The 23,649-nt window shown below is 40.9% G+C and overlaps 1 protein-coding gene across 1 annotated transcript; it reads right to left on the bottom strand.

The window, feature by feature from the left end:
• Nucleotides 1-2,646: 2,646 nt before the first annotated feature.
• On the bottom strand, nucleotides 2,647-18,247 carry trpa1b (transient receptor potential cation channel, subfamily A, member 1b). The gene is made up of 27 exons (XM_068582036.1): nucleotides 18,152-18,247; nucleotides 17,536-17,698; nucleotides 17,162-17,337; nucleotides 16,086-16,193; nucleotides 15,795-15,906; nucleotides 15,279-15,424; nucleotides 14,418-14,554; nucleotides 13,317-13,365; nucleotides 11,803-11,902; nucleotides 11,600-11,700; nucleotides 10,944-11,119; nucleotides 9,635-9,799; nucleotides 9,341-9,455; nucleotides 8,967-9,133; nucleotides 8,415-8,505; nucleotides 8,225-8,284; nucleotides 8,030-8,122; nucleotides 6,421-6,491; nucleotides 6,107-6,266; nucleotides 5,872-5,961; nucleotides 5,304-5,473; nucleotides 5,077-5,206; nucleotides 4,153-4,335; nucleotides 3,953-4,021; nucleotides 3,421-3,522; nucleotides 3,203-3,321; nucleotides 2,647-2,940 (listed from the first exon to the last, which is right to left on the bottom strand). Exons 1-27 carry the CDS (start codon nucleotides 18,245-18,247, stop codon nucleotides 2,727-2,729), a joined length of 3,363 nt encoding a protein of 1,120 aa, XP_068438137.1. The 3' UTR covers nucleotides 2,647-2,726.
• Nucleotides 18,248-23,649: the final 5,402 nt, after the last annotated feature.

Here is a 23,649-nt window from a genome sequence, read left to right as displayed (position 1 = left end):
TATGACCTCAGTTAGACCACAACTGTGTATCCACATGAATATTGTCAAAAACACAAGTAGCTCATCTGCAGCCTGACAATAACATCAAACCCTCTCAATTAATTGCTAATTATTGGTAAATCTACTGAGAGATGGAATGACATGGCAAAGGGACTCTGGGGGTGTCTAAGGATTGATTTCACCACACAGACATACATCTAATATGTTTTTAATACAGGAAAAACACAACATTCCTGATAATAATACACACAACTCTTTGCAACATTTGGAAATGCACATATAAAGTAAACGTTCCCCAACTCGGTCGGTTCCACAGATGTGTTTCGGTAATAGAAATGTCTTGAGGACCTTATCAAAAGTGTCTAATCCTTTGCTGGTTTCACAGAGGGATTAGGTTTCTGCAGCTGGGGCAACCTTTCACACGCAGCCTGCGTGCACCAGCACCAGCTGTTATCGGTTCCCATGACATCTGGAGCGTTGGCATGACGAGGGTGTGGCAGAGGCGAGGAGCCACCATCTTCATTCCCAGAGTATCCCAAACGTGTTATTCTTGGCCTTTTCTGCCTTTGTTTTATGTCCTCCAAACCTTTCTGAGAGCGAGCGCATCCATCTTTTAAGATCAGCGCTAACACTGTTGAAAAGGAAAAGACTGAGATGGCTTTGGGCCTCTGAAGCGACAAGACTGCAAAAAGGATTCTGAGTAAGAAGTGTTTATTTTGTACTCAACTCAACCCTTCAGGCACTTTATCTGTTGCAGTCTTTGGATTTGCAAACTTCTAAAGCAGCAAGAACATTATTCACTATGTTCAAAAAATGCAAGTCATGCTTTGGAGTAAAGTGGAAGGTGTTTGGAAAAGTGGGAGCAGGATTTCTTTGATTAAATTGAAAGTGCTGTATCCATACCGTACTTACAGGAAGCCCCCTTTACTCTCACTAATATTCCCAGAAAATCCCAGATCTCTGTAAACTCTTACTCAACATTATATGTGTGAAATTTAGATTTTTTTTTTTCTGACAATAGCAAGACTCTGCCAAGAATAACCTAACTGCAGCTGAGATGCATGCTTGATTTTGACATTTAGCCATGCCAGGATCAGGAGGGGAAAGAAACTACTGCACTCTGCTCTGGGCAGAATGCTGTACTGTTCCCTAAGTGATGTGGAGAAATATTTCCAACATGCTGGCTCCAATCTCACTTCATTAAACCACTAATACATTAAGTCTTTTTAAAACGTTTCATACTTGTTCGTAATGATGTTCTAATTCATTTTTTAAGTGTCAAAATGAAAAGTCAATGTGATTTTAAAGTGTTCTGCGGTGTTCCACTGATCCAATTTCCCTATTTCACAGATCAGGAATGCCCCCTAATCCAAGGACACATTCCCATGCTTAACACAATCCCGAATTTCTAAAAGAAGTTTTCACAAGAAGACCTGACATCAGCTGGGCCTATCCTTGTTTGTGTCAAGAGGCTGAGATATTAACTTCCTTATGTGCTGCTGAGTCCGTCAGAGCTTCAGGCGAGCTGCCATCTCATCCTGTCACTTTGTCCGTCAGCGAGGTGAACGGCCCGAATGACAAACTTGAAAGTGCAAACTAAGGGAATCTGCTGTTGGATTTACTGCTCACTCATAAGCTGTCATCTTTTTTTTGTGTATACATAACACAATAAGGTATTGGCCAATGTGACATTTGTCTCAAGCCGCTGCGTCATTCACTATCAGCGCGGAGCAGGTTGAGATAAAACAATTGGGCTCATTAGTCATTCTGTAGATGTCGTTGCTCAAGTAAAAGCAGAAAACATCAGTGTAATTGATGGTTCCGTGGTTATTGTATTTGCCCTGGGAATAATTGTATTCAGGGCTAACAGCAATAAATATTACTTCAAACTTGACTTGAAGGGGGAACTAACATTTGTCCATCAGCAAAGACTCTCAGGGGTCGTGACCTCTATCAGGCCCCTGAGCTGGAGAAGCAGAGGGACAGGTGCAAGCTCATGATGTCAGAGGTCTCTCTCTGTTTCTCTCCCAACCTGCTATGATCCCCGTAATCGCCACTGAGGCCTAAAGCTGGGCTGTGTGTTTGTGTGTGTGTGCGTGTGTGTGTGTGTGTGTGTGTCTGGCACTAGTGCAGAAGGCAGTGCACAAATCAGAGGCAATAATCCATTAACCACTGTTATGTTTTTTTTCTCCCATAAATGTGTTGTGCATTAATCAAACATACCAGTAGGGATACTTTCCTGCAATAAGGAAACAAGTAGACATCTTTATTGAGATTAACGTACAACAGAAATTTATCCACACATGAGAAGTGACCTCAATTTAACTTTTAAAGTGAGAACTTTTACTGAACTACGTTTAGCATTCCTTGCACATGAAGACACAATACAACATTTCAAAAGCAGCTACACTTTGTGCATAATAGAAATATGACAACACTGAATACATACCACAGAATTACTTCATACATTTGTTCATCAGTGGGTCACGAGTAAAACTTTCAGACTTCAATAAAAACATCTACAACAATTCCTTAGAAAAACTATTAAGTATCAAATCCCATAATAGTTAAGGCAACTCAACTTTAAAGCCCTTAATTAAATTAACTGTTACAATAGTCACACAATATATCATTTTATCCTATACTTTTATAATGTCGTGATAAGTAACTACGTAAAATCTTATAGTTGTTGATTATAATAAGACATTTTGATGGTCCCATCCTCTTTACTTGCTTTTGGACTCGAGGGCCTTCATCAGTGGGACCCACCGAGACGTGCCATGTCCTCTGGGCCTCGCCTGGATTAAGTTAGGCCACGCATTGCCTCTGACGTTAACCGGGCCATCATACTCGTCGGCCTCTGAGGTGATCTCCATCTTCTGGATGATCAGCTTCAGGAGGTTGTGCTGCTTCTCCAGAGAGCATGACATCTCTTTCATCCTAAGGACAAAAGCATCAGTGTGGCTCAGAGATAGTTTTCATTTAAACTTGAATGGATTAATAATCAGGCAATACTGCCGAGCGGCTCCTGGTGAGTATTATACAAATTTAGACAGTGAATTACATATGATCTGGTGACAGGCTTTATTTTTTATGTAACCACTAGGGGCTGCTCATGCATCAAATATTGTTGATATATCATAATTGTTGCATTCCTTTTGGTGGCATCAAGGTTACCCTTTGGTAACCTTTAGCGCTTTACCTGGCCTTCTGCTTTTTGAGCTCATTCTCTACCGCAGTGCAGCTCTTTGGTTGGACCTGCAGTCGATTCCAGGCATCATTTTGTTCATCCTCACCTAATAAGAACTGCCTAAAAAAGTTCTGCTAACAAGTGGAAAAGTTTAAGAAAGAGATTTGACGTTGGTTACAATGACCAATCACTGTGTTGGACAGTATCAGATTCAGACAGATTGCACATACCCTGGAGCCGCAGCGATTAGGGTACACGACAAGAGAGAGCTTGTCGACTCGTTTCATGAACCAATAGGGCAGCTTGTCTTCCAGAGAGGTGTGCAGCTCAATCTGGGGTCAGAAATTCAGATTCTCAGTCGGATGTGCAATTTTAAGAAAAGAACCTCTCATTGACTAGCTCTGTTCGACCTAAAGTTTACACACTTAGGCTAAACAAATATCATTACTTATATTCTTACGTACATTCTGCCACATTGGTAACTTTTAAAAATAAAGTTTCACTAGATGGTTTTGAAATATAAGTAGATATCTGAACTCAATCCAGCATCATATACTGTGCTTGTGTGTAGTTAATTGTCCATCAAGTCATGGCAGACTGAGCAAGCACAAACACAATTTGTAATTTGTGATTTGGGGGTATAGTTAATGAACTGAATTGAATAGACACACAGGATTCAAATGAACTCTGATGTTTTATAAAGGCAACATACATAAAAAAAAACAAAAAAAACTTTGAGGAACAAATGTGCTCAATTCTTACCTGCATGCCAATTCTTTTTAGGGCTGCATTCCTTTGTACTTCAGCAATGTCTCCAACAGCTAGACCAATCTACAACACAACCAAAGACTAATAAGAAGCAGATCATTTGTTCTGCAATTCAATTTCATTTTTTTGTGAGAGATAGATGTCTGTAAGGAGTAAATGAAAATGGACCAAACAGGCCACCAGAGCCTACTTACCATCAGGTTGACCAGCAGTATGGGCATGAGCATAACAAATGCCACAAAAACAAAGTAAGTTAGGAGGCCAAAAGGAAGTTCATGTTTCAGATATGCGTCCAGGAAGTTAGTTTGGTAGTTCAGCTCCCCAACCATCATCACAAAGGTTTGCATCACAGAGAGCGGCATGCTGTCGAACTCTTTCTAAAGGTAAGCAAATAATACCAGCTTTTTAGTTAAATACAGTTTAATACTGTAGCATCTTTTCAAAAGAGGTGTTGAATAATCTATTATAAAACATGCATTAGCTGGGGCAGATGTCCAAATGCTCCAAAGCCGCATTTATTTTTTTTATAAAAGGTCTTCCTTCTGTTCAATGTCAGTGGGAAGGATTGCAAGCAATCATACTCAGAGCAGACTCAAATGCAGCACATTACTTCAAGAGTATGTCACAAACACGCAGTAAATTACAAAGTGATGTGCTGTCGACCAAACATGTCCAACAAATGTGTTTAACCCGTTACAGCGAGGCCTGCAGATGGTGTTATCAGTTATTTATTTAGTCCTTTGGTCAGTCTCTCAAACTCATTGGTCCAGACCAAGATTCTTTGTCATCCTAATTACCGTTTGTATTTACTTTGGATGTTTATTATCAACAAAGGATGATTGTGTTGCCATGTATTCTAACGTCAACATTGGTTTACAGGAATCGTAACATTTTGGAAAATATGTGTATTTGCTAAATTGATACCATTCTCTTGTCTGTACGGTGAATAGTTAGCTTAGCTTTGCATAGTTCACTTCAAAAGGATGACGCCTTTGGTGTTCCTTGTTTGAGCGTCAACCAATGGCTTGCACTCAGGTTTAAAGCATGAAGCAGAGCTGAGGTAAAGTAACAGAAAAATAAATGTTAAAAACATTTTGGTTATAGATTTCTCCTCCTACCTGGTTTAGCATCAGAGCATGAAACGCCAAACCGAATGCTAACAACAGGTACACGAACAGTATCACAATGCGGACCAGGGTCCTCATGATCTCCCAAAACATCACAACATAGATGCCAATTCCCTCAAACCTGGTGAAACAGGAGATCAAAACAGTTAGTGGCCTCCATATCTCGTTAAAAAAGACATTATGTTGAAGCGGCGCTATGACGTTAGAGCGAACAGTACCTCTGGAGATAGAAAAGAAATCCAATCCAGGAGTTTAAAACTGCCAGAGCCCCTGCTTGCCACTGTAAAGAACTATCTACATTGAGGATGGTGGGAATGATGAATAGAAGAGAGAGGATTGCGCACGTCCAGTCACTCTGGTTGGAATAGTCCTGGAAGTATTTCCAGCGCTTTTAGTGATGAGAAAAGAAAAACACAATGAATCTTCTGCTTCCCAGCTTTCAGATGGTGCATGCCACTTCTATGTGACATGTATTGTTGATGTTCTATCTCCCCCTAAAGTCCACCTTTCCTGTCCCCTAAAAAGGACAACAATGTGTTGGTCTCTTCAAACAATCCTGCAAACAACATTTTACATTCCTAAACACCTGATGTGATGTGGAAGTGTTTCTGCTAGTTATGATCAGAATGACGGTAGTAAAGTGTGGAGGTGACACCCTGACAGTGGTGATTCAGTGACCCTGCTCATCCATCACACCTGATTGCTAATGTGTCAGCACAGACCTGGCGCTGAGCAGATTTATGAGCGCACGCTTCATGTGAGGTAATGACACTTGCTTAGCATTACCTGTTGTGATATCTGCACCAGTTCCTTTGCTACATAGTAGATGTTCATAACCAAGATGATTACCATGCAGGAGGACAAGGTGGCATTTTGCTGTAAAAATGAAGGAAATTGATATATATTTTCCTGAGAAAGATTGCATCATCATAACAAAGCTTGGCGGGGTTGGAACATTACTACACATATGCTAAAAGAGAGCTTCATCTTCTGTAATACTGATTATAAGTGTCAATAGTACCTTAAAGAAAGATACTGGCACCATGGTGATAATGTGCTCGCTCGTGATGTTGCTGGTGTTCAGAGAGGGCCTCAGATTGACAATCAGGTATGTGAGGGGCAGCAGGCCCAACAGGTACATGAACATGTTCAGCACATGAGCCATGATCCCATACGCTGACCTGTAGAATTAAAACAAAGACGGTTTTAACGCTAAAAGAAGAACATTCAAAGTAAAGCACGCATTTGTATTCGTTGCATTCAGAAGGATTCTTTTTTATGTGGTCTGTAAAGTTGCAACATGGACCGAGAAATGTCTCTCATACGTATACGCACCACTTCATTGCAAGGTACTTCTTGCAGACAGGGTGGTTGAGGAGTTCAATGCGGTTGTACTGCACCATCGCCTGCAGAAAGAGTAACAGCTTGCTGTTAATGGCACATTTTCTACAAGAACAGCCTGATGGCTACAGCATAAACCATTTTAAAGTATGTGCATCTTATGGAATCACAGGCATCATGGAGGATGGTGTCAGCTGATATAAAGTGTTTCCAACATTCGGTGGTATATGAGACCATAAGTGGTGAAGTAATAAATCCTACAATAATACAAACAATGCAAGTGTGTTCTAAAATGACAAGTGGTGGTTGTTGTGTGATCACGACCGAACAAAAATTGCATTATGTACGATAAGTGGTTGTATTTTGCAGTCAACAAGCCAACATGCTTTTCCGGCTATTCTGACCCACACTCCTCTTTACAGCGGTACATGAACAAAATGTCAAATTGAATGCTGCATGCGACAGAAAGTAGTTTGTGAGGGCAGCTGCGCTCTGTGTCTGTGTGCCCTCCTTCACCTGCTCCCTCAGTTACCTGCTGATTGCAAACAGCTGCCTCCAATCAAGTTAATCACTGCAGTTTAACTAACCTGGTTCTTCCGCCTCTCAGATCGTGGTCATTCAGTCAGGTACAGTGGTGGTAAACGCCTCTTGATAATTTTGTGTTCCTCGGATTAAATCCCGGTCTAACTTTGTTCTCTTGTGATCCAGGACCATCTTCTTCAACCTGCCTGCTAACCCGCCTGCTTTCACCCAGCTTCCAACAGCCATCTCCAGCAATTCACACCTTTCCCTCCATTCCACTTATCCGCCTCGCTCCAGCCTCCCGAGTCAATGTTTGCTTCCCTCAGCTTTTGCTTCAATAAAGTTCTTCAACATTCTTCTACTCCTGAGTCTGCATTTAGGTTCATCTGCGAAAGCCATCACAATATCCAAGTATGAAGTAACATCCCGATGAGCACTATGAAGTCTGTGGTAGGTCCATTGCTCACAACTTTGTCTTATCAGAACTCAAAATCACCAGCTGCACATGGCAATTAGTAAATGATGAGTGGACTTGGCCTCATCCATAAGCTGTGACCTGATACTTCCACTGCTAACTGTCAATTGCAAATACAGTCCATGACAACAATGCGTGATAAGATGTCTCAACACGCGTATATCTAACTCACGGTTGTCAACAGGAGAACGGCAACCTGACCTTACAGTTTTTTCCCACCTGAACCCTCGGTGGCGTCGAGCAGAATGACTGACCTCGCCTTTCTTTAAGTTGACTTTTAGCATCCAAACCAGATTTGTTGTTGTCCTGCTTGCCTGCCACCCTTATGCCTCTCCCCCCGGTGACCATGACGGCAGCGGTATGCTCTTTAGCAAAAGCAATGAAAATCTGAGGAAACCTTACAAAAGTTTGATGAAGACCATAGAGTCATATGGAAGAGCTAGCTGACCCTGTTAGGAGCCTAATGTGCAAAATGTGAAGCTGTGAATACAGAGCCTCATTGATATGTTACAAGTGAGCTTTATTTCTTATTAATCATGGGGGAGTAGAGTATTTGCATTCTGCTGCACCAAAATTATTCATGAGTAAAAAATAAAAGTTGCTTACGTTGAGTGCAGCTAGTGGCTTAACGTTCACAAAGTTCTTAAGCATCATCCTTTCTGCCAGGGGAGCTTGGAGCCATAAGAAATTGTATTCAATCTAAAACATAGAATTAATTGATTAATTTGTTGTGCCTAGTTTATGCTTCATACAATATAGACTGCAGTGGTGTTTATATTCTGTGTTTCGTAGGTGTATTACATGATAGTCTGGACTGTTGTGATCATCATCAGATTCTATCACACAGCGGTCCAATAGGTGCTATTGAAGAAAGTAGAAAAACACAGTGAGTAGCTCAGGGTTTTACACGTTCTTACAAAAAACTTGAACCGATAGAAACTGCAGAAAGAAACAAGTTATGAGAATTTTCTTGTCTTTCTCAACAGCAAACCTTGAAGGTCTCGGGCAAAATTTCTATCATTTCAAGGATGGGACTTTTATGGGAAGAGCCAGGTTTGAACAGTCTCAAAGCCTGAGGAAATCTGGAGGAAGAGAAACACAAATTAATCTCAACGTTTCTTTTGTGTAAACTGTTTAGCTGTAAAAGGAGAACGTTTGTGACTCGGCCTCTTTGTCTTTGCTGAAAACCAGGTACTGCCCACCGACCGGAGCAAACTTTTACATTTTTCAGCTAAACAGTTGCCTACACTAAAATATGTTTCTGAAAGCATTTGAGGCGACAAAAAGGCTATTGAGTGACCTAATTCACGAGCAGTGATTGACACGTCACAGAGCAAATATTATAACAAGAAGTTATTTTTTAGAAAACTTACTAACTGCAGCTTCAAGGTCACTACAACCTGTTTAGAATAATTGTGCTCTTTGGCTTCACCAAGTGGTAGTACACCCACACTATATACACCCAGAATTGAATGACAAAGCACCTGCAGTATTGTTGTTTGAGCCTAATGTAATTTAACAGCTATTTGTATTCATAACATACCTCTCATTGTCAATTACAGCATTAACCACATCTTTTTTCCCATTTTGTAGCGCTTCGTGGAGGAAGGAAGTGTCATTCTTGTTCAAGGTGAGCGCTGCTCCGCGAGACAGCAGGAGCGAGACAGCGGCCACATGTCCCTGTCTTGCTGCGATGTGGAGTGCAGAGTTCTGGTACATCAGGACATAACAGGAGACAGGACTCTGCATTTATCATTGATCTCTGATCTTGGACGTATATAGTACTATCAAATATCAAACTATTTACAAATTGAAAAAAAAAGCCTTCCAGCCTCAAAAATGTCATCACAAATAAAAAGGCAAACATATTACAGATTTGGATAATGATAAACCTTTTGGATTTATAGTGATTCATACCCCATCCTCATCTATTTTATCCAGTAACTTGGGATTGGTCGACAGGAGAATCTCCATAGTGTGTGTGTATCCTTCAGACGCAGCGTGGTGCAGACAACTCCAGCCCTTGTAATCACTGTAAGCAAGAAGCAGAGGAGGGATTTCTGACACTGCTTCACCTATTTCTGCGGACTGTGGGGTAGATACATCTCTGGAGTAGATTCAACACAATTAATGACAACAGACTTACTCTTTATACTCCAAGTGTTGCTGGACTTTTGCATGTGCAGTTTATGTAAGTTTGTGTATGTTTACCAGTGAAAGAGAGCTCCTTTGCGCAGCAGGAGCTGCACCACCTTGGCGTGCCCCTCCTTCGAAGCCAAATGCAGCGGTGTCAGGCCTCGCTCGTCACCTTCATTTAGCAGACGAGAGTCTGTGATCGTCTCCAATAATCGCTGACATGTATTGATGCGCCCATACCTGAGAAGAAGAGAGGGATGAGCAGAAGCATCTCTTTTTCCATTGATCTCTTAAATTGAAATGCTTTTGGTGCAAGGCCCGAAGCACAGTAGAGCCAAAGGGTCCAGGGCAGTTACAGCATAGTTCATGTTGGCAAGTGTGACTATCTTGCTCAAAGACACTTAAGATGGCTGTTACAGGACATGAACCTGTAGATAAAATATAAGTGAGAGAGAGTCGGGGAGTGTTCATGACTAAGGGTGCTGCAAATAGCCAACGGGACATAAACAGAAGTGACATATTGCAATGATCTTTCCTTGTATCCGATCCTTTTAAGAAGGTCAGCAGTGTCGGTGCAGGAGGACCGCTGGGGAAAGCGAATGAGGTGTCTATAAGAGGTAAAGTATGATATCATAGCATGGCCTTTATTTGTCCTCCGGCTCTAATGAAATAGATGTACATGATAGAAAAATCTATAACAATAATGTTGAATGTCCACTCATTTCCCACTATTGGTGACATTTTTTTCCGGCATGCTTCTCTAATTGAAATCTATTCTTGTGACAGTCACTTTATGGTCACTGAGTATTAAGTATGTAATTAATAATTGGAAGGCTTTTGAGCGCATAAACTGCTAACACGATTAAAACAACTAAGCAGTGGGGAGACACCGTGTTCATTTTTCATCTGACTACTGTTGTTCAATTACAGAGATAAAAGTCTTGGCCTGAGGAAGATCCTAAGTCACAGTCCTCTTAAGATCCATGTTTGATGAATTTTTTACACTGTTGTGGTATCATTGATCAATACATACCACTTGGTACAGAGGAACTACTGGAATGACTGTCAGACAACAAAGATGTGTAGCGACCTTTCCTTCCTAATAATAACGCTCTCTGTTGTGTAGAAAATAATTGCTCCAGAGTGCACAGTTTTCCAGGAATTGAATGCTGTAACTTTACATTAACTTGATACACACAATATAAAAATAATAATATTGTGCACCGCATCTCACACTTGCCAAGGTCAGCTGCAATGAAATTTCTGGCACTTCTTTGATCAAATTTGCAAACTTGGAGCGACTTTGAGTGAAAATCATGTCAAATGCGTTTTGTTTAGTTCAATGGAATGGGAAGTCATGCCCTCGGGGCTCAATCGAACTCACTGAGCAGCAAAGTGCAGGACAGACTTCTTGTCCTTCGACTTGCAAGCGAGGCCGACCTGCCCCGAGAGGCCCACCATGTTCTTCACTGAGTCGTGGCTACCCAGTCTGCAAGCGTAGTGGAGCGGGGTGCAGCCTTCGTGATCCTCACTGCTCAGCAGCGCCTTGACACTGCCGAGCTAAAGTTAGACACATTATAAACACATTGATACTGTCACGCATTATAAGGTGTAACAATACGTGTATTAAGCAAAGCAATAACGCAGAATACTTAGTAAGCTGCGGCCGTCATGACGGATCACACATGTACTGAAATCATATGAGTGTGAGTATAAAAATAGTCCAGTGTGATAATATTTAAACACAGATGCAGAGGGACCCCATTCATACATCTTCTGTGAACTACTATAAAGTGTGAATAAGCCTTCCTCTGTGGCTCATTTTGAGAGCATCATTATAGCCTTAAGTAAAGCTTACAATGTTTTAAAGGATCATCTGGCTTAGTTAGAGCATAATGAACTTCATCAGCGGCCTTGAATGCATGCTCAAGGCAAATTGATTAAGGGCATTATAATAATCAAATTCCAGTCTTAATGATATCGTTGTCCGAGCAGCATGCCGTGCATTTGATGAGTCACAAACAGGCTTCATTATCTGACCTGCAGTACTTCTTCTGGGAGGTTTTTCAGACCCTTGGGCTGGAGAATAGCCAGGTGAAGGAAATTGCAACCACATCTGTCTTTCACGTTTACATTTGCCCCTAAAAGACATAAACATGTGCATGTGAGTGCACCTGCATCATCAGGCATTTCACAAATGATATGATTACTGCTGGGGGTTAAAGTGCAGTGCAGTAGCTCACCTTTTGACAGGAGCAAAGCCACAGTTCTCCATGATCCACAGCTCGTAGCCAGCAGCAAGGGAGATTTTTCTTTACAATCAATCCTGTCAAGGTCTGCACCCTAAGAAGAAAATGTACTAAAACCTTATAATTACCACATTAATTAGAATATTACATTTAACACATGTTGCCACAATTACAAATGAGATCTAACTCTGGTAACAAATGAGACAACAGGAAAAAAGTAGCTTCTATATTAAAGTATACATTGCATGTTTGTTCAACCAGAGGAGAGTTTGTATGCTTGTGCGTTGTTTTACTGCGCAAACCAGGAGGAAGGTGCTTTCTTTTTTTTTTTTAAATCTCCCTAATTTTCTCATAATGTCACATCAAATGTAACATGAAAGGTGTAGTATGACACATGCACAGGTTTATGGATAATTACATGGAATGGACATTAGATACATTTTCGATATTGATTTAGAAGAGTTTTAAACTCAGCAGCCATAGCCAGGCATAAGGAAAATACAAAATAGGCATGGTTAAGAATTGATTAAACATTGTGTTTGTCTGCTCATAAGTAAGACTTGCCATGTTGCCCCCATAGTGCCACCACCGAAGCAGAGGAGTGCACCACCAGCTATTCTTATCGCTGAAGTTGACTTCATTGAGAAATCCCAGAATTCTCATGTCAGAATGAGTTAAAGTTTGTTGGAAACTAAAAAGTGTATTCAGGCGACTCAAGCAGCTAATATTAGCTTTATTAGTCCGCTATCTAGTGCTAATTAAAGCTTGGTCGTCATAGAAACAGCCTCCAGGGCACGAGCTCTAAATTACGGATATAAATACATCCTGTTGAGGCAAATAAATTATACAATTTTAATCTCAGCTCATACACAAGAGAAAAGAAACAACATTGTATTTTCAAAATAAATTTAAATATGAGATGACTTTTTAAATACACAAAAAGAAAAGAAAGAAGAGTCATCGCTGTCAGGACCTGATTTGTTACACTTTCCAACAAATTAAAACTAAACAAGCCAAGAATCGAAGCAATTAGCTGGTGTTCGGTGCCAAGTGATGCCAATCTCTGCAGACCATTTCAAGATTTAATAAGTGCACCTGCTGCGTGTGGATGTTATCACCTGTTGCAGCCAGTGTTTGCTTACACAACAAGTTGACAGGAAATAAACTTTGACCCCTTTTTCCTAGCGACACGTTTCTATTAAAACTGTCTCTGAAGAGCAGCAGATGGTGACAGATGGTCTGAAAGCAACGGGTAGCACCTGTAACGTTCATGAAGTCAAGAGGTGTGTTTAACATTGCAAATTTAGTATCACGGCAGAATGTCCTAATCGCTAAGTGGAATCAAAGAAGCAGCGAAGACAGCTCTCAGCAGCTGGAAACAAAGTGCAATGTTTCTGTCTTTATGCTAAAAGATTGATAACACAGTCCCTGATATTGATTTCGGGAGTGTCCTGTGGGTAACAGCTGTCGGGTGTGTTCTCGTGTGTGTTTGTGCGTGCCTTATTTACCAAAGAAATTAGGTACTCTGCCAGCTCTGCGTGGTCAAATATTGTAGCCCTGGAAAAGTAAACACAGTTGTTGTGAATCACATCACGTGGCTTTGTGAGTCAAGGTTTCAACAATCCTGTCAGAAGTGAATTAAGGACAATCTAGATCAAGCATAATATAACAACCATATTTGGATATTAATGGCTCACTTAGATGAAGAACTTTAATAAATAATTCCTGGATTTCGAGTGATATTTTACAGTATACTCAATATGCCCCCTTTGTCTTTTTATCGGGTCTTAATCAGCTACGCTGCAGTCTGTCAACACACATAGCTTTTTAAATCAAATCAATGTAGGAAGCATATCTTTATTATGTACACAAATCATTGTTAATGCTCCGAATTAAAGCTCATTAGTCTCTCAGCCACACCCAATAGTTTCCTATCGCTGTTTCTCTTTTTCATCTGTGTTATCGTGTTGACAATATGCAGCCCAGTTAATAATCGGTAGACAGCGCGACCAAGCCGTTGGGCTAGTAACCAGAGATATTAAACATCTGCATAAACACAGAAGTGCACAAACTATGAATAGTTTAATTGAAACAATGTATATTTATAAATGAACAAGTATAGTATTTAAGTACAGTATTTATGAACATAGCACAGCTAGCATCAGATTAGTTTAGTTTAGCTGAAAAAGTGGAAATAAGGGGAAAAGATGAGCCTGGCTCTGTCCAAAAGTAACAAACCCCAGCTACCATCGCCTTAAAGCTCACTAATTAACCCGTTATATATTGCATGTTTAATCTTTACCTAAATAAAAAGCATAAGTGTCAATTTGTGTTTTTTACGGGGAATTATGTGCAAAATTAACCCAATGTCATTTATATTGAGTGCCCAGCAATACTACAATAATGACAAGTCTCTGTACAAAAAATTGTCCCACACATACCACCTTCTTGTATCGCCACCAGAACACATAAGCAGAGTTACCTGTCAAACTATTCCTTTGAGTCCTAATGAAAAGCTCAAATCTCAACAATAAAGACCAGCGGAAGAAATCCACAAACAAGATTATTATAAAGTAAAATGGTGCAAACACGTCCAAATGTAGGCCCACCTGTGCAGAGGGGTCTGAAACGCCCCATCAGTTAGGTTGATGACATCTTCCACTTGGTCGAAGGAGGACAACATCAGTTTGACTACCTCAGTCGCTCCCTGCGTGCAGGCCAAATGAAGCGGCGTGGACTTGTCATTCTGCAGAGTGTTAAACATAATTTTATTATGAGCGATGAAATATGAATAAATATAATTAATATATTCATACGCTCAGCCAAGGGAATGATGTCTGCTCCACAGAGAGACACCATGGCATACTGAGTTAGACAAAGCAGAACATGAAAACACACACACAGAAATGATCTGGACACTTGCACACATACACATTGTACACATCCTCAGTGTTACATTTGGAAAGAATCTCTCAGACTCACTGGCTGGACACTAGCGGCTGTAACACAAGCCTTTAATGAGATAACCAGGACTGGCAAGAGGAGGCCAGTGATCACTCCACTCAGACTGGAGGTAATTTATATCAATTTATCCACCCGGAGCTATTACTGTACTCCCTATTCCGGTGGTGCTCTGGCTACTACCCCGGAGCGAGACAGACCGATCACTCCCAGATGGGCACGTTGCGACTGACATGCTCTGACAGTGCAGCGAGGCTCTGCCAGAAATGCTTCACAGGTGTAGCCAAATGAGATCTGGATTACAACACAATGGAAATCGGACAACGCTTGCAGTTGACAGATGGAACGCAATATTTGTAATCTGCAAGTTTTTGCATCTATATGACCATGTGATGCAGAGTTGTGTGAAAAGACAGTGGCGGCAAGCAATTAATGGAACAGAAAGGGCTCTGAACAACCGCAGATTTATGCAACGTAGAGAGATTTACATGTTTTTTTGTTTGTTTTACCTGTTGCTGGTCAATTTTGGCTCCAGAAGCGATGCAGAAACGAATGGTATCAATATTCCCGCCACGCACAGCCAGATGGAGGGGACTGCTGTTGGACTTGTCTAAATAGTTGATGTGGCTTTCAACTTGGTGGCCAGACTTCACTCCTGCCAGAATCAACGTTTTTTAGTGGGAGGAAGTTGTAAGTAGTTTTTATTCATGTTGTGCTCTGAGTGTACATTCCTAAACAGCACAAGAATGACAAAACCCATTAATTTCCATGCTGGGCATTTTTTTGCTCTGACTAAATCTTTCTTCAACAACACAATATATGCCAAGCAGACCTCCCACTGTGAATAAACACACCGTGGCATCTGGCTTGTGTACAAAGCAGCTCATTCTGCTAAATGTCTCCAGGGGCTGAGGTAAACTCTCTTCTTATCTCTCAGTTTAATGTGCGGTTTGGCCTTGTAAAAACCCTTTTCCTTACTGTCAGCAGTTTCAATTTTTGATGAGAGATCAATCTTTTTGTCATACCGGACTTCAGGATCACTTCTATGGCTTTCTTTGCACCTGCGAAGGCAGCTGCGTGCACGGGGAAATGGCCGAGCTTGTTCTGTTGGCAGAGCCGCGCTTTGCCTTGCTTTATCTTTGACGGATAGGAGAATGGACGGAGAAGAAGACAAACAAGGGACAATTCTTTGTCAGAGACAAAGCTGCAGAGGGCTGGCAGTCAGCATAAAGAAAAGCTTTTTATCTCTTCTGTGCAGATGGAAAGTTATTCTTTACTGGAAGACATTAGTCTGAATGCATCGCTCTCGTACATACCAATATTTTGAGAGCCTCAAAGTTATTGAGGGAGCAGGCAAGTATCAACGGGGTGTTCCCAAGGTCTCCCTGAAGATTAGCATCTGTAGCATTGTTGGACAGCAGCAGCTGCAGGGGGGGCAGAGGTAAAAACATACCCGTGAGCACCATCCTGTTTATGTCTTCAGGTATATCCTTGAGTACTCCTGAGTTGTTTATCCTCCACCATACTGTGTCAGCTTGTGTACTGCAGCCAGTTGGGGATGACCGAGGTTGACGGTTTTGTCAGGTTTTGTCGGATATATAAACAGTTGACTTCAGATTGCAGCTCTGCTTTAACTAAAACATCCTTGAGATTTGAAAGACATAGTGGGATGATATGATTGTCTACTATCCCTTTTTTAAGCCGAGCATATTTATATTATCAAAATGTCTTCATGTCCTTGTATGAAATTGGGATGTATCACGTCGGGATGAACGAAATGCAGTTGTAGTCCCTTCAGAAGGACAAAACAAAAACATGGACATTTTTTAGTTGGAGAGGATTTGGTGGAGTTGAGGAGATTTGCAGCCTGAAGGAAAGAAGCTGCTCAGTACAGCAGAGAAAATTCCTGTATCGCTTGCCAGACGGCGGCCAGGTGAACGTGCTGTTGGTGTTCTCCATGATGAAACAAATGTACTTCCTGTTGGCATACTGGGTTTATCCAAGCAACCAAAGCTTAGTTTAAAAGAGTAATTCTGTCCTCTCCTTTAGGGAATGTAGGTCAATTATTTGGGCGTGAAGGGGTGGTGCATCTTATCTTATTTAATAAAAAAAGTATTTATTTATAACTTTTTCATCATTCCATTGAGAGAAAAATGAAAAAGATTTCCTCCACACAACCTATTAGCGACCTTTTACATTTGACATACGGCTGCATATGCCTGTACACTTTCCAAACTTTTTTTTTTTTTTTTTACATATTCTAATATGTATTTTCTTTTCTATTATGTTGTGTTTTTTGATCTTACAGAATGTCTTCATACTTTTGCACTGGGTTTATTGTTACACACCAAGTCACCAAGTCAAATATCTTCAGCACGTTCGGCCTTCTCACCTCCACCAGGTTGTTGTGTCCGAGGCAGACGGCCAGGTGCAGAGGGGACATGAGGGCCTTGTTGAGGATGTTGGGGTTGACCCCCAGGTCCAGAAGAGCCTGGCAGCTCCCTGCCATGTTTTTCTCCACTGCCCAGTGTAGCGGCACATTGCCTTGCTCATCACAGCTGTTCAGGTCTGCGAGAGCACATGTAAATATACCCCAACCACACCCCCACATACACACACACATGTAAAGACATAAGGCTGCATGTAAATACAGTCAACTTAAAAACAATACTCTGGAATGTACATTTCAGTAAATTGTGATTCACAATAAACATACTTCACCTTTGCTGGAGAGCAACTTATGATAGATGATGGAGGCATGCTTACCCTGTGAGTCTATGACATTGGTGATGAATTGGATGAGGTTGACGTGGTCTCCTGCGGCGGCGTGATGAAGGGGAGTGGCCCCACATTCATCTTTCTCGCTCAAGACCTCCGGGCTCTTCCTGACCATGTTCGCCAGGAGAGCCAGGTCACCCTTCTCTGCCAGCTACACAGTAATGTAGGATGCAATATAAAGGGAGTGTGAAGATATGAAAAGAGCCTGTAATCCATGTGAACTTTCCCATTAGTCTGTGTCTGATTTCATCAGAGATTACGTGATAGAGATAACTCATGTCATTAATGCTAATAGGCATTAACAGCTATCGGTGTCTTGTTTCCGCCGCAGTAATTCAAATATGACATGTCCATTTGTTCAATCTTAAGGGCAGTTTGTGTACTGTTGTGTGTACATTGTTACACGACATTTGAGTTGCCATTCAGCCTCTATTCAGCTCTTCACAATGCCTTTCTTTCAGGTTACACAGGGTTGGGATTACTAATGCAGTCTTACATAAACACTCCTCCTATTATAAAATGCTTGAAGAGGAGATAACCTACATCTAAGATTACTTTCTTGTGGCAAAATGAAGAAATGTACACAATTTGGTGACAGCCTCACCTCGAATACATTTAGTCTTGGCAGTGTTGGATCCTCATCCTCGATCACATATGTATAACAACTGGTCTGCCGGATCACGTCCCTGCCGAAGTTCATCACTCATATGACACTCAGTGGAGACATGAAGGGTGACAGCGATGACACGTATCTAGACATAACGACACACACACACACACACACACACACACACACACACACACACACACAAGGATGCAAATATATGTTGGCATGTAAAGGCAAAGCACCAACATAAGAAATAAAAGACACCACAGTTCAGAGAACTGAGTACATAAAACCTGCCATACAAGCCACACAGAGTGTTATGTGACCGAGGGGGCAGATAACGCCTTAAGTCATTGGCTCTTCTCGCCATGAGGGATAGGGACACAGATGACTTTGACGTTACCCGGAAGGACATTCAGATCCATCGAGTGTTTGGGGGTTAAAGCCCTTCTGTTGAAAAAAGCAATTATGTTCTTCACAGCTGGGGGGCAGCTTGTTTGAGTCAGTCCCAGGTGTCCTTGGGTGATCATGGGCAAGCGGGATTGAGAGAGACCTCGTAATTGTACCGTACGAGGCCCTCAGTCAACATAAAGGCCAAACAACAAATGACATTTTTGGTGGGGAAATTACTATGGAGAATTCTCATTGGAAATCACCTCGACCTTATGCAGCAGCATTCATTTGGTGTGCGGTGTGACTGATCGTAGTTGTTTCTCAGGTCAAAACAGCAGCTTTACCCCACATGGATGGAAGTCATTTTGTGGAAATGATATTTTGTTTTCATTGCCCTCTTGATTCAAAGTACTTGTATTAAAATCTCTGTTATTGACAACAAACATTGAAATGATGTTGCACGGGTCAGTTCACCTGGACCGAGGCTCTACAGGAAAGGTTCTTTTCAGGTGAGCAGAATGACTCTCCAGATGAGGGATCAATAACTAACTCTCAACTCAATGAGCTGCGGTCAGCATGGCGATCAATTTAATTCACTTCTCATCAGGCAGCTCTGCAGATTATAGATTCCTCTGACCAGCAAATAAGGAAAAAATATACAAAATAGAAGTGAAGCTCTTTCTCGAACATGTGGCCTTTGCTTAGGGAACTCCCACTGCATAGGTTCCCATACTGCGTAGACTAGTGATACAGATGTTACACATGTGACAGATGTTGCATTTCAGCCGAAGACCCATGAAATACAATGTAGTTCACCCACATATGTAACGAGATACCATTATGATCCATTAATATTTTAGTGCTGCTCTGATCATCTTTCTGTAGGCTTAACCATAATGAAAAGTAAAAGCTGACTCACAATAAAAGCCTCTGCACCATTAGTCTGGAGCTCACTTCAGCTCCTCTGTAGTCCAGATAGAACTTCATAATGTAGTAAAGCTCCCCAACGCAGGCTACATTTCTTCTGATTGGGTTACGACCAGCTGTCTATGGCATCATTGTTATTGTTTTCGAGAAACAGCAATACATTCTTTTTTTTTTGTATAACCGAGCTTGCCAATCATTTGTTTGCAGACGCCGAGTATACAGGAAGTGCACTAATGGCCACCACCGAGGACATTTCCCTAACCGCTGAAAAGCAAGTAATAGAAATACTTATAACGACGACATCCCTGCATGCGAGATATTTGGTTCCACTGTTTAATCTCATAATGTAAACATTTAACATTATATAATACTATTTTTACACATGTTGGGTAAATGTTTGCTCATTAAATAAAACAAGAAAAAATTAAATAAGTAAATAAAAAGATTTAATTATCTTATAATTAATAAAATAATATTAATTAGCATAAACTCACATCATATTAATGAAAGAGGAATTCTTAATTAGAATAGATTTTTGCAGCAAAATAACTCACACTGTATAATAACTGATTCTACTCCAAATACATGAAATACACAGTACGATTGGCATCGTAAGTGAAACACCTGCTAACGCTTCAAACTTCAAAATAATTTAAAAAAAATCCAACAATAGAAATGTGTTTCAGCATCCAATATATCCCCAATATTTGCATTCCCACTCATAGTTTCTGAAAAATGAGCAGTGAAGTCCAAACAGTAAAGACAATGTGGAAGACATGATGTACTTACTGTATTTGTGTGATGAGCTGGACAATCAGGATGTTCTCCTCACCACGGCAATGAAGCTTTAAATAGTGTGGTGAGCGAGCTCTCTGACGCTGCCCCTTGTGAGCAAATGACTCTCCTGATGTTTTCAGGGAGAAGAAGGCAAGCTCATGTTGGGTAATATGAGAGGACAATAAGTATCCGGAAAAGGCTATTTGATTTGCAATCATGAGGGAAAAGGGTCTTTTCTTGACTTTTTCTTTCCACTCAAGCAACCAGAGCAAGTGGTCGTGTCCAAGTCCGCCTCTGCCACATTTCAGGTTTACGGGGCCGAACTTCATGTTTGTATTAGAAAGGCTCTGGGACATTTTAAACAAATAGCAGAGACTTGACCACCCAGCTGCACAGAACATCTACCATGTATCAAACTATTTATCAAACTGTTGTGTTCGTCGCCCGTGAGGAGAGCCGTTCTGCTGCTTTTTCACTTAAAACAAGTGGCAAGATAGAATAAAGACGACCATTAGGACCTTCTTGTTGATGGTGGTGATTGAAGAATATTCCTTAGGGAATCTTTATCAAGTAGGATTACCAGATAAGGTATATCATTAACTAAGGATTAGACTTGTATTTCGACCAGCATTATCATCAAGGGAATACGTATCATCTGAGATTGTTGACTGGTCTTTAACTACACAAATTCATATTCTAGCTGCCATGTAACTGCGTTTTATATCTTGTTTTTTTAAGGTTAAAAAAAAACACGATTTTTGTTTGTTTGCTACAAACAAAAAATCTGCTACTTCTGAAGCAGGTCTGGTTCAAAGCAGCTGCAGTATACTTAATTAACTAATCATATACGCAAACATTTAATGTTTTTTATTTTAATGAAGATCTTTGCTTGTCCATCACAATAAATGTCACCACGTAAATTGGCGAAGCTCAGACCCAATATTTGCCTGGTTATTGTTCTCACAGGTTATCTTTGAGATGTTTTATTGACTCAGCAATATCTGCTATACATGGTAGGAGCGGAGCGCGTGTCACAAAGCGAGTATAATCTGAGCTTGATGAATTGCACGGATCCGGTTGTGTCAGATAAATAAACAGTATGGAACCAGAAATATATGGCCGTGTTTATTTTGTAAATGTGAGGAGCTGAAAGAGAGGGTGAACAAGATTAAGTGATGAGCATGTGTGTGTTTTGACTTAATTTGTTTCAGGGACTGACTTCTTCCTGTTAATGTATGTAGTGGCTATGTAATGATAATATGATTTGACTACATTCTGGCGTGGAGACGGAGAACTTGTGTATTTTGCAGTGGCGCCCGTGTGGCGCCCGTGTCCGAATGTTCCACTGCACCTGTCGAACCGCAACTGCTGACGAGTCGCTAGTGCTGAGAAAAAATTATACATTTATGACATTTTGCAGAGAACATACTGCATAAAATATGGAAGTTTGCACATGCTTCCCCACAATCTCACCCATGCATTTGATACAACTACTAATAGACACTAGATGTATAGACAACGGAACCTCCTCAGGCAAAAGAGAGAAACATGTGTAATGCCCATCACCCGTGAGAGTTATTTAAATGAATAAAAAAAGCCTCTTATTAGTTTTCAAAGTGTGAAACGGACAGTTTAACGTGTGACTGCATATAAAAGTGGCTGAGAACAGCAATGCGCAGAGTGCTCTACCCGTAGAGCTGTCAATCAGAAGTTCATAAGGCCCTAAGTGGTGTTGGTGTGGGCGTGTGTGGTCCTGGCAACATGTGGCAGTGCGTTGGTGCTCCATTACTTATACATGAGGTTACCTCTTAAGAGTGGCCGTGTCCTTGGGGACCGTGCAGAGGGCCCATAGCTGCTTTTGGCACTCTATTTGTCCCCTGCTGAAAAGATGGTCAGCATGTTTGACTGTTCACATGTTCGGTCCGTTTGGATTGCTTCCCCGGCCATGAGCACGATGTGACAACACTTTTTATGAAGCTTATGCTCGTTTCAGTCTTTTTTTTCCTGCCTGACAGTGACGAGCTTATCACACATTGTAATCATTCTGAACCGACGAAGCAAATTTCTGCATAAATATGTTTGCATAGTAAATCTCTTTAGTCATACTGGGGATTAGATTCTTTCTAAGCATATAATTAAGAGCTCAAAGGCATGGTTTTCAGGCTTCAATGAGATTGGGATTTATGCCAGAGAGACACATTTCCTTCCTTGAAAGGAAATTATGTATATGCTTATATTTCTCCTCAGGAAAACTAAACATTCTGAATATTAACATTAATAACAATAGAACAGGGGTGAAATTATTATCCTGCCGACTATTCCCCATAATACTGAGTATTGAATGTTTGTGATTTTAATGTGGTGCAGTAGTTTATCACACCTTGAGACGTCAAAATTCATGTTGGGAATCTGCTTAATTGTGTTCACTGTAGGTCAACACATAGATAACAAGAGAATTTGAGGGCTGAGTCAGTGTTGTAATTTCCTCTGTGCAGATTTAACAAATGTTGCATTTAATGTAAATCAGCATTTTTTCGAGGCTTGTTACTATTTTTGCTTTGCACAAAGTCATGAAATGTTTATAAGTCCCCTTAACACATTGACACACGTGTATGGAGGCCTGGGGGGTGACAAGGTAAATACAAAAGAAGAGGAAACACATATATTGTCAACCTTATGTTAAAGATCGTTAAATAAAACAAAAATATGTCGTAAAGTAAATATTATTTTGATGGATTTTTTAATGTTTGTCTTACCCCAATCATGTATTTCCTTCTTTATTGTTTCCTTTTCTATTTTGTATGCATGTGTTGTCTTTATTTTGAAAAATATATTCCCTGAATTACATTATTTTTCCACATGACAAGCTGTTTGCTAAAAAGTTTAATCGTTTGCCCTCAAACTTTGATTCTTGCCTCCTAAGCACGGTCCTACTCTGACAAATGGAGAGTGTCTGAGAAGTGGTGTTTGGACTAGTCCTCTGGGTTGCTGCTCTGATTTATGGTTTAGACTGTTTTTTTCTGAACGTAACTCTTTGGAACATCTCTCTTGTGGGCCAAATGTTGAAGAACAAGAACAAGAGCAATTATTTGTACGTGAGAGGCTGAGCGGTCAGAGCTGCATTGGACATGAGAACAGATAGATAGATGGTGTTCCCTTCCTCCAGGAGACTAACAAGTGTAGCATCTTTTATATCACTTGCTCTCTGTCGTCTTTGTTTTCTATCTCTACGAAGCCCCAGCTGCGACGAGCTAAGCTGAGGTGAGCTCAACCGCAATGTCTTGAGACGACTGTGAGCTTTAGGACTGCTGGAACCCTCTGAGGTCTAAATCCTTCATCCTGGTGCCTGTGATTATCCGTGTGGATTCACACAGGTCAAACTGGAAAAAACAATCATG

This window comes from Clinocottus analis, unplaced genomic scaffold (genome assembly GCF_023055335.1).
Source record: "Clinocottus analis isolate CAN_PGR_092001 unplaced genomic scaffold, fCliAna1.0.p SCAF_18, whole genome shotgun sequence".
Lineage (NCBI taxonomy): Eukaryota > Metazoa > Chordata > Actinopteri > Perciformes > Cottidae > Clinocottus > Clinocottus analis.
The sequence above is the reverse complement of the archived record's forward strand: the minus strand, read 5'-3'. Positions and strand labels throughout refer to the sequence as shown.